At 39.9% G+C, this 21,996-nt stretch overlaps 1 protein-coding gene across 3 annotated transcripts in view; it reads left to right on the forward strand.

Annotated features, from left to right (window-relative positions):
- The window catches only part of LOC103037096 (roundabout homolog 2), a 143,265-nt gene that overhangs the window by 61,248 nt on the left and 60,021 nt on the right, over positions 1 to 21,996 (forward strand). For all 3 annotated transcript variants that reach the window (XM_049468864.1, XM_049468866.1, XM_049468865.1), the window contains exon 3: positions 21,659 to 21,816. In XM_049468864.1, coding sequence (XP_049324821.1) covers positions 21,659 to 21,816 — 158 coding nt within the window. The remainder of the gene's footprint in view (positions 1 to 21,658; positions 21,817 to 21,996) is intronic.

Raw genomic sequence — 21,996 nt, forward strand, 5'->3', positions numbered from 1 at the left:
GATTCACAAGCGCAATATGATGTGCCCACACTGCTGTGTTGCGTGTGTGCATGTAAAGGAGATTCCAATTTTGGTAAGGAGTCAAAATTTGGCACAACTCAGCTGGGGGTGGTTAATGACGAGGGCACTAAACATGCGTAAAAACTAAAAGATGCATGAAATTCAATCTGACCACTCACATTTGCGCCACATGCCCACAATGCGGATACATATCTGAATGAAAAGAACTGGATTTAATGTCTCTACACAGCCCTGAATAAAATAGATCTCTATCACAGTAAGGCAAACAATTACATAAAATAAGGCAGATTTGAATAACTACTGTGAAAGTAGGCTTTTTTCAGTGTCCAGCAGGGGCTGTTCTTCCACAGGAGGCCACCATTACCATTTTTGCACTAATAACATTATGACTGATCTAAGCTCTGCAGTCGACTGCAGTCAGGCTGTGCAGACGGAGCTCAGCGCCAGCTCCAGAAGAAAAGACAGTCTGATGAAGAGCCACTGGTCTCCCTAGTGGAGCTCACAGCTCAGGAAGCTCTTTCTCTGCTCCTGTCTGCCTGTGGGCTATAAATCAGCTGCTCTCCTGGATTAACCGAGCAGTGAGGTGCAGCTGTGCTGGAATTTGCTGCTGTTTACCCTGGGATCACCTCAAAGCCCACACACTGCTCTCCTGTACCTTTGCATCCATGGGAGAAAATAATACACCCACAGGTATTCATCACCTCAGTGATCTACATGCTGTAGGAGAAATGCAGGCATTAGTCTTGTCAGATAGTGAGGTGGTTTTCATTTTGCCATTGTTTGCATCATTAAATTCTGACACTGACAAAACAGGATTATAGTGGGCTTTTGATGGAGGGAGCCAGGAGTATGGATGTGTGGCATCAGGGAAGGCAATGAAACAGGGAATGTTGGGAATATGAGTTAAAGAAAAGGGATGTAAGGCACATAGCTTACATTTTTCTTTTACATTCTTATATATTTGCAAATTTTGTCAATTTTTTTCCAGTTGGGAACGAATTTTTACTTATACACCCAAAAAAATCTTTGCAGTCAACACACTACACAATAATTTAAAGTCAGTACTCATCCAACACACATTGACTAGAAGCAGCAGCTCCATCGCGTCAACGCACATGATAACACTGCCCCCTCCAATGTGGTCGTTACAAAGGTTGTCCTGCGTCGTCCAATTAAATCGGTTTAATAAATGGGAATTGGTTTTATACAATCTTTATGTCCTATAAACTAATATATATAAATGTATATTAATAATATAAATGTTTGATTGAGCTTCATAACACTGTCTAGTGAGCAGCATATAGGCTAACAAAAGCAAACTTTCCAATTAAATTATATATTAATATTTTTTAAATTCACCAGAGACCCCAACAATCTCAGCTACCTTTTTTCACAATGTATTACATTGATCAGAGTCCCTGTAAATCAGCAGGCAAATACCTGCTCTCTGTTTAGATAGATGCATCGTGTTGGACAGATTCATTTGCATAAAGTTTATCTCGGCTAAACGCGCAGGTGCTGTGTGTTGACGTGGCGGAGGAGTGTAAATGCAGTGTAAGGGCAATGACCCAGGATGGATATTCACATTCATATTTAGTTCATAAAGACAAACACACATTCCCACACCAGGGTCATTTTAGAAGGCTTGATGGGTAGCTTGCTGCATTAGCCTCTTTGCAAATCGGACATAAGTCAGCATTGATAAACCGAGTGGGAACACACTTAAGATTGTGTATGCAGCCATTGTGAATGCGGTGTGTGCAGAGTCTATAGTGAACTTGTGGTGTAAAAAGGTAACGTTACATTTTAATAAATCAGGGATCAGGATCTTTTCCACCTGATACTGATGCTTTGAAAAATATGGCTCAGATTTCCTAACACATGATTGGATTGGGGATATTCCTATTTATAACCAATTCACCTGATTGCAATATTAGTGGACTGTGGGAGAAAAATGGATTCCATGTAGAAAATCCAGGCAGATGCTGGGAGAACATGAAAAATCCACCCAGATAGGGACTTGAACCCAAGACTTGAACCCGTGCTAACCACCAACTCATACTGACTAGTTAGGCCCAAACCACAGTGTGGTTACAGCAGTAATGATTTTACATAAAGCGTACAGTTTTGTCATCTCTTCTTTCAAGGTCAAAATACATGTGAAAGTTGTGTCAGTGTTTATTTGCATTTAAATGTTACACGCAAAAAGTTAGAAAGATGAAATGTGTTTTTCTGTGATATAGGTACTTCATAAAGGGTCTAATCGTCTGTAAACAGAGTGCTAGAAGTGGAAGGATCATATAGGAACTGCTGCAGAAATTAGCTGTGTGGGCAGTGTTAACATCTAGCTATCTGAATAGATGAATAAGACAGCATGGCAGTGACACTGGGGCACCACGCTTCAGGCTGAGCGCACAGTTAGGTTTGACTCGTACTTAGAAGCACAGAGAGCATGACATAAGTTGGAATGTGTGTGTAGCAGCGTGTGTGTGTGGCGGAAGTGTACGGACTGCTGTTGGGTCAGCAGAGGTTATTAGATACAGAGAGGATGCCAACATACATAGAATATTAGTGTGTGGGTTGCATTTGAGAAATAGATAGAGTGACGAACGGGGGGGAGGCAGGCAGAGTGTGTTTACAGTAGCCTATGTTGCTTGTGTGTGTTTGAAGAAGAGAGAGAACGGGTTGAGCGAGTGAAGCTGACTGTCTGATTAAGCTCCTTCTCTGGATGGCTGCCATGGGGAAGCTCTAGAGGCTGACCAGTTTGTTTTCTTTGTGCCGCTCTTTTCCTCCTCTTTGTCACCCACGCTTACTCTCAGTGCCAGCAGTGCCGTGTGGTCCCTCTCTCTCTTTTCTCTTTCTCCTCTAGTCTTTTGCCCTCTATTTTTATATATTTTTTCATTTTTTTCTGTCCAGTTCTGTCTATGCTTGTGTCTTGTGTACTTTTTAGATTCTGTGAATTAAGCAGTATTGGTGAAAATTATGTTGATGAAATACCGATAATTGATGAGCTAATTTCATCATTAAAATAGCATTAAATGACAACAATTAGAAAAAAAAGTCAGGACCGTTTAGAAAATCCATATAAAATATAAATTACTTGTCTCTTACATTTCCTTAGATTTATATTTGATTACAGATAGTATGGACCCAAGGCATTTAAGGATTGTCATTTTTGGAGACAGGTCAGGACCGTAGACCTGTGTCCTATTTTACCACAGTTATGCCATTATAATGTGTGCAGCATTTGGTTTTACATTGTCTTGTTAAAAAATGCAAAGATGTCTTGTAGGAAACACGTTGCTCTATATGGCATGATTTTCAGATTTTAAACTTTTCCATTTATCTGAAATAAAAGGATTTTATAATCACACCATGTTTAACATGGAAGGTGCATGAAAGGTTGAAGGGAGCTGCTTACTAAACCCTAAAATATAAAGTAAACAATAGCTTGTGCATAATTTTAAATGTTGCTGTCTGTTATCAAATAAAAACTGAAGTTGTACGTCCCTCCTATATTTGAAGAATATCAAGATTATTTTAGTAACAGTATTAGCGTGTGTAATTAGTGATGCACCAAAAGAGTTTTTGGCCAAAACTATAATTCATGAATCTTATGTTCAAAGGACAAAAATAAAAGCTGAGAGAAAGCTTTTATGTAGGTAATAAAGAAATCAAATTTTTACAAACATTTAAGCAAATATACTTTTAAATAGAACAAAAGAGTATCAGACGAAATTATACAACCGCATCCATAAAATACTAAAATTAAGTCTGTAGTCTATAGGCTACACAATGTGTTTACGATATCCTGATAGATTGAGAGTAGAGAATGATTGGTCATCTAAAGGCAACGCTTTGCAGTTTTGTTTGTTTGTGTTTTTTTTTATGTTTAAATCCTGTATCTACTAGGGCTGGACCCGAATATTCGGGTATTCGGATATTCGTTCGTTGAGTAGGTATTCGGTTTTTAATTTTGGTATTCGGATATTCGTTTTTTTTCTCCTTTCCAGAGTTCCACCTCAGTCTAACCACTTCTGTTCTCGCGGGTCCCGTCAGAATATCTTGCACGCGGGACAGAACTGAACTGTTATTGGCTGGAGCGGGAGTTTAATCCAGACGATGCGGGAGCAAATTAATAAATAGTTAAGAAAACTGTAATAATTGTAAAAAAAAAAAAACCTAAAGAAAACTCTCAACGCGCAGGATGGACCGACACACACACGCACACACCGATGGTGCAGCGCTGCTGTTTTAATAAATATATAAGTAAATTTGAAGCATTAGATGTAGTTTATTTAATTTATATTAGGAACGTGGGGCGGGAGCGGCAGAAATGTGTATGTGGCGGGCGGGCGCGGGATTAAAAGAAGCAATTTTTTTGCGGAGCGGTAACGAGACAGAAACGCGGGAGCGTGGAAGAGTGGGTTTAAAAATCAGTCTCGCGCAGACCTCTATTATACATGATAAAAAAAAACGAAACTGATTTATATAATAAAACGTAAGGGGTAATGTGGCAACAGTAGGGGCTAAATCGGTTACAAAAGCCTGGCCTACAAAAATGATGTCTGAACGAATTTCCTCTTATCTAATATAATTTAAAATGGTTTAAAAATATAAAATAATTTCTAAGCAAACGAAATATTTAATATTGAGCTTATAGCCCAAGTGCAAAAATACAAAATCAGTAATACGGCTATGCCCTGCACAATGCTTAAACCGAAATAGACCAAGTACAATAACGTCATTAACAATGACTTTCCTCTACTCTAATATAATTTAACATGGTTTAAAAATATAAAATAATTTCTAAACAAACGAAATATTTAATATTGATCTTATAGCCCAAGTGCAAAAATACAAAATCAGTAATATGCCCTGCACAATCCTTTAACCGAAATAGACCAAGTACAGTTTACAATGACTGTCCTCTAATATAATTAACAATGTTTAAGAATATAAAATACTTCCTGAACAAACGTTTTTTTTTGTTTGTTTTTTTAAGCAAATAGCCTAAGTGTGAAAACACAAACAGCAATTTACTGGGCTGGCTTGCGCAGCGGAGAAACCGTGCAGCAGCAGCCTCCTAGCCTGCTTACGCAGCGGATAAGCCGCGGTGTAGGGCAGCAGAAATTCCGGGATGAAAACACAAAGAAATCTGGGGTGAAAACACAAAAATCCGGGATAAAAACACCAAAAATCCGGGGTGAATATGTCTTGTCGGTCAGAGCAAATTGAACATTTTTCAGTGGATTAAAGGGGCCGTGATTTCCTTTTTTTTTTTTTTTTTTTTACCTCTTATTTTAAAAACGAATATTCGAATATTCGCTTCGAATCAGTGCCGAATATCCGGAGCTCAAAAAACGCTATTCGGGCCAGCCCTAGTATCTACAGATGGTGTTGGCTTGCTCACTGGGACTTTTTTCGAGTTTTGCTGCTTCACTGTATTTTGCGTATCAATTATGATATTGCGCTTTTTAAAGTAAAATTAAACATGTAGATGACAACAGCCTTGCTATTTGGGACTGCTTGTATATTTGACATTGCAATATTTGATTGCACGGGGGGGAAAGCCTTTCAAAGCATGGAGAGTAAGGTTTTCATGGACTTGTAAGAGCTTTATGTTGTAATTTCCTTTTTGTCATGTACACTGACATTACGGGTGGCCCTAAAATAATATCACAATATTTTATGGTATTTTCGTGATAACGATACTCTTGCCGATATGACAAAACACAAAAAACTATTTCAAAAATACAATATACACTGCAAAAAAAAAATGAAAAATAAATGTTATTATTACATACAATATAATACTGCACACCCCTAAGAGAGATATAAAAAAATACAAGAATGTTATTAGATTTGTAACAGAAGTCAATGTTCCAGAATGTCATGATGCTAAAAATAATGCATTCCAAATATCTCCATATATCCAAGATTAAAGTAAAATAAATGATACTGGACAGATATAATCTGTCTCTAGTAGATAAATAATGGGAAATGGGATGGGTGATATGGCACAATATCTTAGTGTATAATATCGTTCACGATATTTAAAAAAATTGACGATATTATCGTGTAAGATACGATATGGCACACCCCTGTCATGAGGTAGTTGTTTACAAGTTGCTTGTGAAGTGTTACCTTAGTGGGTGGTTTGGAAACATCAACCCCTTTATAAGCTATTATTTTTTCAGTTATTTCCAGTACATCTATTAGGCCATTCCCAGCTCTGTGCCTCTGTGTCTTTCTCTCAAAGTAAGTTGTTCAGCTTTATTTGCTCAACCTTCGATGTAACTTGAAGAAAGGGGCTTCTGAAACGTCCTCTATCAGGAGAGTCATTATAATTGCTTATCAGATTGGCTCTCATTGGAGCCTTTGACTGATTCTCTTTGTCTGCCCCTTTATAGAACTGTCACGAATAAAAGATGAGTGTCATTTGCTGAGGTGGCACTGCATGCATGGTGATGATAGATTTATCTTTGCAGGGGGCTCGCAGTGGAAAGGGTAGACGTTTGAGGCCTACAGTAGTTGTTTGAACTACAGTACGGTATAAATGTCCTCTGGCCTCAGTGGGTGAAGATGATCTGAGTGCTCAGCAGTGCCTGACTGTTCAAGCAGCCACCCTATTCAGCAGGCAGAATGTTATTACTATGTAATTAAGCACAGCCGCAGCCCAGAACGGAGGCCAAGGCCAAGAGGAGCTGGTCAAATGTGATTAGAGGAGATTTGGGGGAAATAATCCCCCTGAATAAGCTGCTCACAGGGGCTCAGTAGCTTCCATGAGGAAAAGGAAAAGTGCTGCCTTCAGCCCCATTTCCCCCCCAGTTTCTCCCCCTGTCTATCCATGCCCCGGCTCCTCCACCACCTGCTCTCATGTGGACTCTACTGCATGGCTTTTTTGGGGATACAGCAGAGCTGCTCACGATGCTTTTGATGAAGAGACAGATTTCCAACCAGCTGCTCTTCCTCACTGAAGAGACTGGCAAAAAGACTCAGTCTGTGCTTTGGCTTCTAAGAGCAACTGTGGATGTGGCATGGTTATTGTGTGTCTGGGAGAAAGTCTTGAAGAATCTAATGTAGAGAAGGACAGTATTGTGATATTTTAGATTTTTTTTCAACAAAAAATGAACATAACATTTCAATGAAGTTGAGCAGGTGGACTGAGCACATCCATTTATTGGCTGTGCCCACTGAAAATAGGGGTTCAGTGTTCGAAACTGCACACTACCATTTTAAATAGTGTGTAAATAGTAGTATATACGTGTCAATTAAAGTAGTGAGTAAAGTACGAAACTGTGCGATTTAGTACACACTCATGGATTTCTCCAGAGAGCAATCTGCACTACACCTGATATACACAGGCACTTAAAGCACCAGCATCCTGGAGCACTTAACAGCAGCATAGGTTCTGCATATATCTGCATTTATCTCCCCATGTTAAAAGCAATTTTTGCGACAGTGTTATGGTAGTGTAACATCACACCATATGTTATCTAACATTTTCATTCAGTCGTTTTTTTTTATTTTCTGTTTAGTTTACTGACCTTGTATGTTGAAAGATTAAATTATGCAGTTGCTACATCTAAAAAAAATGATGAGTTTCCTTGATTTTACCAAATTGAAAACCTCTGGAATATAGTTATATAGTTAATTACACTAGTATATAGTTAATTACACTAGTGGCATAAAGTTATCCAAAAAGCAGTGTGTAAGACTGGTGGAAGAGAACATGCCAAGATGTGATGCATGAACTGTTACTAAAACCAGGGTTATTCCACCAAATATTGGTTTATAAAATAAAACAATGTTCATTGTACTCAAACATTTAGAGAAACTAATTCAGAAACTTTAGTCATTTATACTGTATACATTTGTTTCTTATTTAAGAGCTTGCATGCTTTTTGCCTGTTGACCACACTGCCATCCAATCACAGGTGTCGTTGTGCATTGTCTTCAGTCACAAAGTTCCCCCAGTGCACAACACAGCAACCAAAGCCTCCGTGGCTGGTGTTTTTCTCCACCATTTATGTAACCTTGTTTGCTGAAGCCTCTCCAAAGCCACAATTTCTCTGTAAGAAATATGCAGACTCTTTCCTGTAAGGTCCTGGTTTTGACCTAAACAGTTAATTACTTTCTACCTTTTAAAACTTTTGCTGCATGAAATACATACAAGTCGCTTGGCAGAGCAAAAAAGAAAAGGTGTCATTAAAAGTCAAGGCAGTAGATTTGGAGCAGAGTTAGTGTTATAAAGCAAGTAGAGATGTACCGTTGCACATCCGCACAGCTACTGAGCCATATAAGTACACATACATGTATAGGAGGAGCTCTGAAACTCCTGTGCGAATCACAGAAACATCCGACTGCTGTATTAAAAATCTGTTATCCTACACGACCACATGCGTATTAGAGACAGAAATTAGAGTCAAATATCATTATTATCAATTCACAGCTGCACAGGTATTTGAAGTGCTTTGTCTCCCCATTGACAAAGATCGTATAACAACAATAACACGTAATTGGATTGCGACTGGGTTCAGTCACACATGTGTAAGCACACGGACACACTTAAATCCCTCTACACTCTGCGAGCTGATACGCTAAAGTGAGTTTGATGATAGCTTTTGTGGAAAGTGCTCTCTAGACAAATGAAACGTATTGTTTCAGCATCCTGCAGTAAAATAAAGAATAGACCCGCTCCGCTCATTTGGACTGCTTCATTGATGTATGCGGCGGTGGCTCAGGCCGTGGCATCACAGATGGTCCCCACCGTTTCAGGCTTCCCTCACACCACTTTTCTCAATTAAATCCCAGCAGAGGCCAGCCAAGAGGTGACCACTCACTTATCATAACCAGTGAAACCCAGTGTTGAGTGGACCCACGTGATTTATGCACTGGAAATTATAAAGCCCTTTAGCACAATTGCACATCTAGGGCAAATAAATATGTCTGAGGATATTGCAGACCATGTTAACCAGGGTTTGTTCCCACTGAAACTCTTTTGATTGCCTGGTAGTTTATGCAAATGTGGTCAATTGGAAGCTGGTGGGGAGGGGGCTTTCTCTATGGTTTATGGAGTTCTGCCTTGAGTTGATTGAGTTGTTTAGTAATGCTGTTTGCTGTACTGTTTGGAACCAGTGGTTTCTATTGAACCACCATCGATTGAGTATTTATTATTATTATTATTTGAATGGTGATTTTTGTGTCTGAAAATAACTTCCTAGACTGAAAAGAAGTTCCTGTAAACCTCCATCTCCAACAACACTAAGCCCATGCATACGGATCTACCATTCACATTAATATTGCATGCCCATAAATTGGATACATATCGATATAGGACCACATAGTGACTCAAATCTGTTTTGAAAAGACTGCATTGGATATGGCCATAGCACAGAAAAAATCAGATTTGTGTCACATTCTGGTATTGTAAGCCAATTATGGCTCTGCTTTAAATAGGTCTCATTTTATTTTTTGTTTTTTATTGGTAATTTACACTTACTGTACACTATATTAAATAGGTGTAGGAATCTCTAGGCATCTTACGATTGGATTTGATTACGATTCTGAGGACTGTGATGTGATTTATAAAACGACTATCAACGCATTTTACTGCATATTTTTCTTTTATACACAGGATTGTTGTGTCAATTCAGAATCGTCCAAATATGAATTGACATGCATCTAAGAATCATATACATTTTCCCCACGCCTAATATTAATACAGGGTAAGACGTCTATTTACTCTCTTAGCCTCAAAGTTGGACAAATCTTGGACAAAGTGGCACAAGTTCATGCTCATAACAGTTGTACAAATACAAGTCGTTATCTGAGATACAGTAGCCATTCTGTCAGCTCCAAACAGTCCAGAACTCTTTCACCAAGTAGCTCTTCCTATCTTCCTGATGCCCACTGTATGTGAAAGATATTTAAACCAGCCCTTCTGGCACCAATAGTGATGCCACTCTCAAAATCACAATTGTCCCACATTCTAATAGTTGATTTGAACATTACCTAAACATCTGTCCCATATCCTGACATTATAACATTATTCCATATACTAGACAATCTAGCTGGGTCGGATTGTGTTCAGATTAGGGTTACATCTACTGGAGATACCCTAGCTGTAATCTAATGCAAGAACATGCTGTAATGTCAACCTGCCTAATAAAAAAAGCATGATGCAGCTGTGCACACACCAGGCACTGAGGTGGACCCAGTGTATTTGTGTGTGTGTGCTGTACTATGGGCTTTGGATGCGTGACACTGTGCCGTAAGCCATGTGATCGCACTCGGCACTCTGAAGCTATGAAGAGACAGCACCGGAGAAAAAGCCCAGTGCCTCTCTGGGCCATTTCTGCTTTAGTGAAACAAGGCGGATAAAAGCCCTCTGACTCACTTTCTCGCAACGTTGCTGCAAGCTTTTCACCACATTGCTTCTGCATGAAAGTGGTAATATTATACATCTCTCTCTATCGGCTCTCTTTCTATTTCCCTGACTCCATGCCGATGATGTGGGTGGTGGCTCTTTTCCAGTGGTGGTTGTGGTGGTGAGCATGTGTGTGCTCGGTCACATCCTGCAGTCACAGACTTTTGGCAGTCAGTTCAAGTCTTACTTCATTCATTCATTTAAACAGGCTTACTCTATTATTTAGAAAACAAACACAATCTCTTATTGACACTTAAGGATTTAGAACATTTTAATTTCCATGCAAATTGAAGTTGAAGGTTCATAGATTGAGCACACATGCCACGGAAGAGCATGCAGCGGGAGGCAGGCAGGGCACGGGTGGGATGCCTACAATCTCTGAAGGGCTGCCTTAGGAAAACGAGGATGGCGTGTGTGACTGAATGCTTTGGAGATGAGTATGATGTTAATCAATTATAAATTGCAGATCCAGAGAGGGGTAGAGTCAGGGTTACTGTAATTAGGAAGAGAAGCATGAATGTTATGCATGTTCCTCTCCATTCCTGTCTACTTTTACACAAAGCAGTTCTCTAGAATATCTCAGAGATACCTAATAATAGTGTACTTCAGCAGTTAAAGATGCACAAAGGAAATCAAACTGTAAATACACACATTGAGTATATTCCTGAAGACCATACGACTTTAGGTATATTATAGTATTATAGTATATTGTATATTACCATGTAATGCATAGGTGGTCCCAGTTTCCCAGTTATGTATATTTATGTATCAAAATTGGTATACTCAACAATAACATATATAGATGAAAAAATATATACATTACTGTCTGCCCAGAATTCCCATATTGGCGCATGCTAGCAATTCTCATTCTTATGTTGTACATCCTGCCCTCTTTGATTTTTTCAGAAGCAGACTATGAAGAGTGACCTGGTTATTAATTTGTATATAATTTAAATCTTGTATGATGTTCTTAAACATCAAACTTTCCAAATCATATGATAACTTCTGCATTAGAAGAGTGAGGCTTACCATGTGATTTTTCATTCTTGCAACTCAGTGCCCCTAGAGGAAGATTCTAACTGCCAACTATGTCATGGTAACTATCAGAAATTTACCAATCAGAGCAGAATTACCTTTTTAAACCCAAAAGTAGAATAGAATATCTTTATTTGTCTCAGACTAAAGACTAAAGACTTTTTACGTAATCTAAGAAGTCTGACGTCTAATGTCGAAAACTTCATCCTTTTGGATTCCTTAAGCTTTCCGACTGCTGCTTCTGTGTATTGGATCATGGAAGAATATTTGCTGTTTTTTGTGGTTTGTGCCGTGTGTTAGCTGTGCTTTGTAAAACATTCATTGTATTGGGCTGAGTTATGTACTCTTGAGAGGATATTCTGGTTAGTGGTGGCCAAAGTCTTTACCCTGCTTCCCCAACAACATGGGCCAAAGATTTCAACACTGGCTTTAATGGGATTTAGAAGCTATGGGTGAGGTCCGTATTTCCGTATTGTTAGCAGTTGAAAGCTTTCGAAATATGGATCATTTGATCTGACAGTTCTGTTGATCAGATAAATTATCAGTTGATGATCATATATTTGGACTGATACTGATTAATAGCTGATGAGTAATTCCACCACTGGAACACTCTACAGTTTCTCCTTGACTTGGATTCGGAGGAACATAGTTGTGGCTCTGTAACATCCAGATAATGATGTGATAATAAGCGGTTGACATACTGTCACAGTGTGCCCACGCATGAATCTGCATTACCAAACGTTTCACTTTGGCTGGCGAGCAATCTCTCCCACTATGTGCATGTACAAGGAATGATGCATTAATGTAGTAAACCTGCTTGGAATGCTTTATTTGTTGTAAATGTCCTGAAGCCCATTGAGTTGCGTTTGATTCGCTGATGAGAGCTAAAAAGAGAGTGCTTTAATAGGTTATCTGCGCTTGGGCTTAGCTTATCGCCTCGGGGGACGAGATGGAAACAATTCTACTCTCAACAGTGGAGGTTCTCGTGACTGATTGCTGATGACTTTTTTAGGGCACAGACATACAAACTTGTTTATTTATTCAGAAACTGCAATGCAAATGAATTTCTCCCTCTCCCACACTGTCCATGCCTGTCTCTCTCTCTCCTTCATCTTTCTCTCTCTCTCCCACATTACCACTCGCTTACGCTCTTTCAAGCCCTGCTCTTCCTCTCCCAGCTCTCTCTCTCTCTCTCTAGAGAAGAGATAATACCCTCATCAGCAAATGTATGTGATTATCTCACAGGACCGCTGATTCTTTATCTATTTTTTGTCATCAACATGACAGAAATAGGACAGCCCCCTTAGCGGCACAGAGATCATGGCCCACCCATGTCGACTGGTGCCTGGCCTTTTCAAATTTAATATTCAAAACACCACCACCTACGGCTTCATAAAACTTTCTGTAAATGACCTACTAGATGAGATTCTGCGTGTAGGAGTAAAAAAAAAGTCATGGTCAAATGCAGTGGCAAAAGCCATTCAGAAGGCATTTTATGACTCATGACTGTATGTATATTATGTTATATTCTGAATATTGTTTGAGTTTTACACTCATTTTCTAACATCATTTAGTCATTAGTGTTGAGCCACATACTGTATCCTTTTTTCTGATCGCTGTAAATGCTCATTTTAGCTATACACTGCCTCCACTGGTTGCTTTGAGTGCTTTTTTGGACCTCTCACAGACTTCTCATTCTCCTTTCTGGCAGCATGAAGAGACATTAAAGCAAGACCAAAGTCGTTTATTTTTCCACAGAATCATCTGTTTCCCGCAGTGCCTGATTCATTCAGCCAGGATGCTGTTTATCTAAACCACTGCGCTCCCTGAGTCCACCTCAGTGGCAGTAAGTCTGCCACTTCTACTCCAGTAGGAAAACAAAAGTGTGAATGAATGGCAATGCTTTAATAAAAAAGGAGCTCTGACCCGTCTGGCTCATATATCTTCCATTCATGCATTACAGTGTCCTCTTTTCCCTTGCCTGTGCTAGGAGTATATTATCTTACAGGATCAAGTGTGACAATGAAGGCAAATTGACCACAGGCAAAAGGTAGTAATTTGCAGTTCTGTCAAGGGTCAGCCTAAATTTAAAGGACTATCAGTTTTAACAAAACGGTACAGGATTAAAGGTGACAATGAAGGCAAATTGACCGTAATCATAAGCTTGCAGTTTCAAGACCCATCAAGGGTCAAGCTAAATTGATAGAACATTCAGTTTTTACAGAACGTTGCACTGCTTAATCAGAATCGGCCAGTAATCCTTGTTAGGGGGATGGGAAGCATATTTCCATTGGGTACACTCCATTGCATTTCATAAGTGAAATGACACTATATCCTGACGCTACTGCAGAATTCAGAGTGGCCAGAATCTAAGCTAGGATTGTGCATTCTGGCTGTAACGACCCAGAGTTGGAGACAGGATGCAAATGCAAGTTTGCTTTATTAGCAGCCATATTGAAAACAAACAAACAAACAAACAGTATCTCGACACAAACTCGAGGAATCAGACTCAGGCCTCAGAAAGCACAACAGAAAACAAAGAAAAACAAGGGATAAATATACACAGACAGACAAGGAACACCTGGGGAAAATAACATGTGGTCTGGGTTACGAATAAGACTGGTGATAACACTGATGGCAAGGAGGGGCTAAGGAGGGGCTAGGGCAAAGACAAGAGAAAATCAAAACCGAGGGCTACATTGAACCAGCAATAACGTGCCATTATGCTTCATAACTGAAGACCAAAGTAAACTACAACTTAAAACACTTGTATAATACCAAGCAGCATCACTTACTCTGAGGCAGGCAACTAGGTCTCTTATCATAACTAGTTAAACCTGGATGAGTCCCAACAATTAGCTAGCATTGCAGCTAACCTGCTTAGATTTAGCAGCAACATGTTGGTGCTCTGAGGTTCCAGAGTAATTGAGGAGCAGAGTAACTTAGACGCATAATTAATCTAACTTGGATTATTATTGTTTTAAAAAATGAGGACATAAAATACACCTCTATGTGTATTTTCACACTTGTGTTATTTAATCAAGTTAAACTAGACTCAGAGGTTAATTTTCACTTTTGATGTGATTTGTTTGGGAAGATGTGAATACAGTAATTACACCCAGATTCGAAACAAAACTGCACAAAGACCTTTAGGAGAAGGTGGCCTTGGTCTGGTTATCTCTGCTGTGGCTCTATTTTAAACATCTAACCAGTGTGGTTGACTTGTCCTGAACTGTCAGCATGCAATACAGCTGGGAAAAACATGTACTGTAGTTTCACAACTGAGGATTTGCTTTTTATTGTTTAGCTATGTCCATTTAAATACTTTTTGAGATTCTACAGCATCTTCAATTCAGGAGATGCATGGAAGCAATCTACTGTATCAGGCGATGATAAAGACAATGTTAGAACACTTGTGTTTTTTTTTTTTTTTTTTTTTTACCAACACAAGATGCCCATTTGCATTATGTCAATCATGATCAAAATAATTGGCACTTCAATGATTTTCCATTGTAAACATAAAACATATCCGGGTTCAAAACATTAAATGTGTCTACAGTGTTGTTGTTGTCCGGAAAAATGAACTGAGTACTCCTGCACCTGTACACCTGCCTAATCTAGACCAGAAACAGTGCAGTTCAGACACAGCAACATGTAGATCTTGTGCACTGCACATACTTCAGGGACCGAGTGTCGCCTTGGGAGCTCATTTTTGTCTCACTCTCTCTTTGAATTTTGTCGCCTCTATTTTTCTATTCGTCCCAACACTTGTTAGGTCATTTCCATACAGACTCCTTTGACAGAAATATACAGCCTGAATAAATGATACAAGCCCAATATTTGCAAAGGGCTTCTGCACTTTCTGCATCATAACGAAGAATATATTGCACAGCCTTCCAGGTGATAACATTGCCCGGTCAGAATGGTTCTGTTTCTGTGTAGTGCAGGATGTCTTGGTGAGAGAGAACTATTTTCCAGATACGATTTCCCAGTCTTTCAGGTGTCCACAGATCACATCAGATTTACCAAACAACATTGTCCATGTGTCCTGGTGCTGGTCCAGCATAATAGTCAGGACTTGATGTCCTGATTGATCCTTTCATGATGCTCAGCTTTCCATTCCTCCACAACCAGCTCAGCCTGTCCAGTATCAGTATCCTGTGTCCAACATATGGAATTTTACTCATTCAGTTTGTCAGCCAATCCCAACAGAGGACACCCTTGCTTCCTATATAAAACTTGTATCTCTCATCTCCCATGATAAAGCCATCAGTGCAAGAAGAGATTGGCAGGAAGAAAAAAGAGATATCACCCTTCTATAGTCAGGGAAGAGCCTTGCGTGCACTGTGAGCGAGAAGAAGATTTTTTTTGCCTTTTCTTGTGTCTGGAGTTAATCAGACATGCAGGCAGTACTGGATTTCACAACACTTTTTGCTAAAATGACATTACAAACTGGTTCCAATCACCAATACTGTAATGCCAGTCATTTAGGTTCTTTACACTCTTAAGAATCAGTTTCCAGAAAAGGAATTTAAGCCTATTGTAGACTATATTTATCTTTCGGTGAAAAATCACCATTTAAAGATTTTGTACGCCAAGACTTAACTTTAATCTCTGTCTATCTGCCCTTTTGAGTGTAAACATGTTGCAGAGGATTTTTGAGTGATGTATTAGACACAGGGCTGGACAATAATTTAATATAAACATATGAATCGTGTTGGAAAAGGTTTCAGTAACTTTAATATGATTTTTTGATCTCATTCTCAATATTTTCGCATAACCTACACAATTATTTTACGTCAAGCCGGACATAAACACACTGTAAGGGCGTCCCCACACCTGATATTTTGGTCTGGCTTAAATCAGATTTGGTTTGTTTACACCCCTTGGTGTGATTCTTTTGGGCAGGTGTGGAGACAGTAATTACGCTCATTTGCTCGCTCCTTTATACTCATTTTAGACCATCCAGTCCCAATTAAGCTTTCGATTGGTTTGTTTGTGGTGAGAATGTGGTCTCACCTCGACCCAGATAGCTACTACAGTTATGAACAAATGTCATCTCTGTCGTTGGTCCATATTTAATTACACAGACATGTGCACTAGTTCTGAACACAGGATCAAAGAATCATTTTTCTGTATTAACTTTCTTTTTCTTCCGCCGCAAAAAAAAACAGAAAGAAATTTACTTACGTGGCTTGTTGTGACGCACTTGGTTTTCCCATGTATGAAAACAAACCAAACTAAAAGGAAGGACATTGCATTTTATATACTTGTTGCCTGTTTCAAATAAGAGCAACAAACTGTAGGTGTGAAAATGCCCAGAGAGTCCATTTAACAGTGCAGATTTTTTTGTGCAGTTTCTCTCCATCTTGATTAGCTCTTCAACAGCAACTTAGCTGTAAATAGCCTCATTCTATTCAGATTGTTTCGTAGCTGATTATACTGAGATTATCATTATGCATCATTGTTTAAAGGTCACAGTTCAGTCTTTACCTCAGCAAGGCTGATGCATTACAGTATACCTGAGTAACATGCAGCATCTGAAAAGCATCTGAAAAGTTCACTGTATTCAGCTTGATTCCTTTATGTAATCATATCCTACAAAGATTTAAAATGAAGTTGCCAGTTAGTCCTGTAAGTCCTGTAAGTCGTATATATTTTAAGCTGCGGCCTAAAATGTACTTTGATGGAATCGCTACACTAGCAAAGTGACAAGGCCTTGTTCTAATACATTAAACAGGGCCTTGTCTCTTTGCTCATGCAACAGATCTGAAAGCTAAAGGAGCAGCGTTCACAGCGGCAGAAAGGTCAGAAAAGTACTGATAATTCTTGCATGCACTGTATGACATTTATAAATTTAGAATGCCGATTAGCATATAGTATGAAGGTTCATTGTCCTTTAGGGATTACTGCACCATAGTAAATGATCTCCATTAGTCGAAGAAATCTTAAAACCCATAAATTTATCTTGAATCAATGCAGACATCTGCTTTAATACTGCTCTTATTGATCTGTTCTAGCAGGGTAATTAACAAAGAGCGAGAAATAAGTTGAGTTCAGCTGGGCTTGAATAACGGTGGAACACCTGCGCTTGGTATTATTTTTGCCGGGGCTTTCAGCATCAGCTTATTATCTCCCCACTGCTTCTTCTCCGTAATTACATAATGATCCACCATACAGCACGGGAGAAATACCTTCGCAGTGTCTCATGTTTAGAACCCCTGTTGTGCTAGGGAATGAAATCCATTAGAGAATCAGCTTCCTTTTTGTCCGATCGTAAATGAAGGCACTGAACGGGAGGCTCCGTAATGCTCATTTGAATAATTGAGCGTGCGGCGGCAGACGGGGTGGCGAAGGCGGTGGATGATGTGGAGCAATTAGGCTGGTCAAACAATGCAGCACTGCTGTCCCACCAGGGGAGGGCTCTTCTCCCTATCTCTCAATGCCTCGTAATTGTCACCGCTACCCATGTTTGGTTCCGGAGTGGTGGAATACGCCCTTGAACCTTGCAGCCCCCTGCACTGGAGGGGGATTTATTGCAGGGATGGGCCTTTTGTCTGTTTTTGTTCTTTGAATATTCACAATTTTAAAAGATTTTGTCTTGTTAGGGATGCACATGAAGACAAAAGATTTTACATTAATTTCTTGTGTGCTGTTAACAAATTACAATCCAACATACATGTTTTGAATTGGTATATTCATGCATTTCAATAGACAAAGTTATTTTTGTTAAAATAATGTGTTCCAGTCTTCCAGTCGTCAACCGCTTTATCCATCAAGGGATCCAGCGGGGGCTAGAGCCTATCCTAGCCAGCATCGGGAGCTGCATACCACAAAATAAGAAAATATCAGAATGTCATTTTTTTCACAACATTGTGCAGCTCTGCCACCACTGCAACTCCAAATCTGTTGGTTAACTTTCTTCACCACATGGATATTTCCAATGAACTATAAGTGGTATTATTGGAATTAGTGGTATTATTAGCTTTTAAGAATCACAGCAACACAAATATGAAGTGTCCAGCCAAGTTGTGGTCGTAAAAATGCTTAGTGCCGAAAAGCGTCCAACCAACACTCGGCTGACTTAGTTACTGCAGAGTGCTGTTAACGATATAAAAGGAAGGACAAACGTCATACGAATACCTATGGATTTAGTGTGAAACATCAAATATTCTATAGGTATAATGTGTAACTGTCTCAATACCTTTGTCCACATAATCATTTATCACGTGTCATGTATTTGAGTAGCCACACCCAGTACAAATTTAGTGTTCCAAACCATCAGTGGTGCTGTTTCTGTATGTGGGACCCCATAGAATCCAATGGCATTGTATTCACACCACAGGGGTACAGTGTTCAATCCAGCTCTCTCTCTCTCTCTCTCTCACACACACACACACACACACACCCCTCCCCCTCTCCCAGGCTCCCTCTCCTTCACCTGTCCTCCGCCTCTCCTCCTGTCTGAGAGTGGCTCTGGAGCTCATGCAGCTGTCTAGCCCGTCTTGGCGGCTGCTGAGAAACCCGGGCGGCAGACTGGAAGAATCATTATGTGGTGGAGTCTGGAGTGCGGGCATGCATAAGAGAAAGTGAGAGAGAAACTAGCGTGACATTTTCGATTGATTAGAGGAGGCTTTGGTATCAGAGGAATGAGAGAAGGAGAGAAACAATGGTGATGTCGGGAAAAAACATGCAACTCTTTTTACCTGTCCTTCTATCTAATGCCATCAGTGTGAGGAAATGCATGTGCTGCCGTTTGATGGTTCAGACTTTGATTAGAGGCGGCAGGACGCATGTCACCTGAGGTGGATGAGCTGTGGGGAGTGTTTGTGAGTGTGTGTGTGTGTGTGTGTTTGTGTGTGAGAGAGAGAGAAGGGAGCAGCATTTGACAGCGAGTGCATACACAGCGCACACTGCCATACGGCAGCATGTGTGTGCCCGTGCGTGTGGCGCTTTCTGACTGAAGCGCTCCACGTTCTCTCAGCGCCGTGATTGACAGGCTGGCCTCAGGGCCCTGTCTCTGTCACTGCTGTTAGTCAGAGATGCTCCTCTGGGACTCGAATATCATCCAATTATTACCAGCCTCCTCCATCTCTCCCTTTTTCTCTCCCTCTTTCTCTCTCCCACGCATCCTCCCAGGCTGTTTGAACATTCCACAACATTATGGAGGCTTATGGAAGTGAAGGGCCTTATTTTGACACTAATTGACTAGTTTTTTGCAACACAACGTATCATTAGTGCTTGTTTGGTATCCTGTTTAGAACTGTTAGAATAATGCATTAACTAACCTTGTTGACACGTAGTGTTTAAAACAGCTGCCAATCGGTGGACTCTGATGTGTGTGTTTCTGGGTTACTTTCTGTGTTTTGAGATTCTCTCTCTTCTCCCTCTTTCCATCTCTCAGGGGTGGGCGATATGATAGCGATATGATATCTTTATCACGATAAACAAGCTAGATTTCTAAATACAATGTGGAAAAAAATAAAAGACCACTTAAAATCATGAGTTTCTTTAATTTTACATAATTAAAAACCTCTGGAATAAAATCAAGAGGAAGATGGATGATCACAAGCCATCAAACCAAACTGAACTGCTTGAATTTTCACACCAGGAGTGGTATAAAGTTATCCAAAAGCAGTGTGTAAGACTGGTGAAGGAGAGCGTGCCAAGATGCAAAACTGTGATTTAAAAACCAGGATTATTCCATCAAATATTGATTTCTGGACTTTTAAAACTTTATGAATATGAACTTGTTTTCTTTGCCTCATTTGAGGTCTGAAAGCTCTGCATATTCTTTTAGTATTTCAGCCATTTCTCATTTTCTGCAAATAAATGCTTTAAATGACAATATTTCTGTTTGGAATTTGGGAGAAAAGTTGTCCGTAGTTTATAGAATAAAACAAAAATGTTCATTTTACTCAAACATATACTTATAAATAGTAAAATCAGAGAAACAGATTAATCTGATTAATCAGAGAAACTCTATATCAACAGTACTCAAGTAGAAGTGACTGACTACATAATTAATTCAGGTTGTCAAACTGTTCTGTTTTGGCATCTCCAAATATCCTGAGGGACAATTCCAAGTGTAACTTTTTTGGCATCTCCAAGTGTCTTTTTGACACCATTTGGGGGTCCCTAAATACTCTTTTTTGGCATCTCTAAATGTCCTTTTCTGTATCTCCAAGTGTCTTTTTGGGCATCTTCAAGTGTCCCTTTGGGCATCTCTATGTGTCCCTTTGGACATCTTTAGGTGTCCTTTTGGGCATCTCCACGTGTCCTTTTGAGCATGTCCAAGTGTCCATTTTGGCATCTCCATGTGTCCTTTTGGGCATTTCCAAGTGTCCTTTTGAGCATTTCCAAGTGTCCATTTTGGCATCTCCAGGTGTCCTTTTGGGCATTTCCAAGTGTCCTTTTAAGCATCTCCAAGTGTCCATTTGGGCATCTCCAAGTGTCTATTTGGGCATCTCCAAATGTCCCTTTTGGCATATCCAAGTGTCCTTTTGGGCATCTCCAAGTGTCCTTTGGGCATCTCCAAGTTTCCATTTGGGCATCTCCAAGTTTCCATTTGGGCATCTCCAAGTGTCCCTTCGGGCATCTCCAAGTGTCCTTTTGGGCATTTCCAAGTGTTCTTTTAAGCATCTCCAAGTGTCCATTTGGGCATCACCAAGTGTCCTTTGGGCATCTCCAAGTTTCCATTTGGGCATCTCCAAGTTTCCATTTGGGCATCTCCAAGTTTCCATTTGGGCATCTCCAAGTGTCCCTTTGGGCATGTCCAAGTGTAATTTTGGGCATCTCCAAGTGTCCTTTGGGTATCTCCAACTGTCTTTTTGAACTTGCCCAAGTATGCCCAAAAGGTCACTTGAAGATGCCCAATAGGACACATGGAGATGCCCAAAGGAACATTTGGAGATGCACAAAAAGACACTTAGACACGTCCAAAAAGACACTTGGAGATGCCCCTATTGGAGATGTCCATTTGGTCATTTCCAGTGTCCCTTTGTGCATCTCCAAGTGTTTCACATAGCAGTGGTGCATTTTCTCCAAACCAATATTCTGAAAAACATAATATTGTGATATACCGGTACATTATGTGTTGTGTAACGTCTCACATGCTGACCTAGTGTTGCCAGACCTCCTCTCACCTCTGTTTCTCTCTTTCTCTCTTAGTGTTGCGGGACGATTTCAGGCAGAATCCTCAGGATGTGGTTGTTGCAGTAGGTGAATCTGCCACACTGGAGTGCCAGCCTCCTCGGGGCCACCCTGAGCCCACAACCTTCTGGAGGAAAGATAAAGCTCGTCTTGATCTCAAAGACGACAGGATTAGTGTGAGTTCTGACTTCTTTCCACATGAACAACAAAGCTGCTTATACACCTGAGGCTGTTTCAGGCTATGATCTCAGTCTGTATGTTTTTTATTTTAACGTAAAACTGGTATACAGTGCTAATGTTATTTTCTGTAATAAATCAGCAAAATTTTTAACGAAAATGTGTGATGTGTCCTGAAG

Source organism: Astyanax mexicanus, chromosome 20, assembly GCF_023375975.1.
Source record: "Astyanax mexicanus isolate ESR-SI-001 chromosome 20, AstMex3_surface, whole genome shotgun sequence".
In the NCBI taxonomy this organism is placed as follows: domain Eukaryota; kingdom Metazoa; phylum Chordata; class Actinopteri; order Characiformes; family Acestrorhamphidae; genus Astyanax; species Astyanax mexicanus.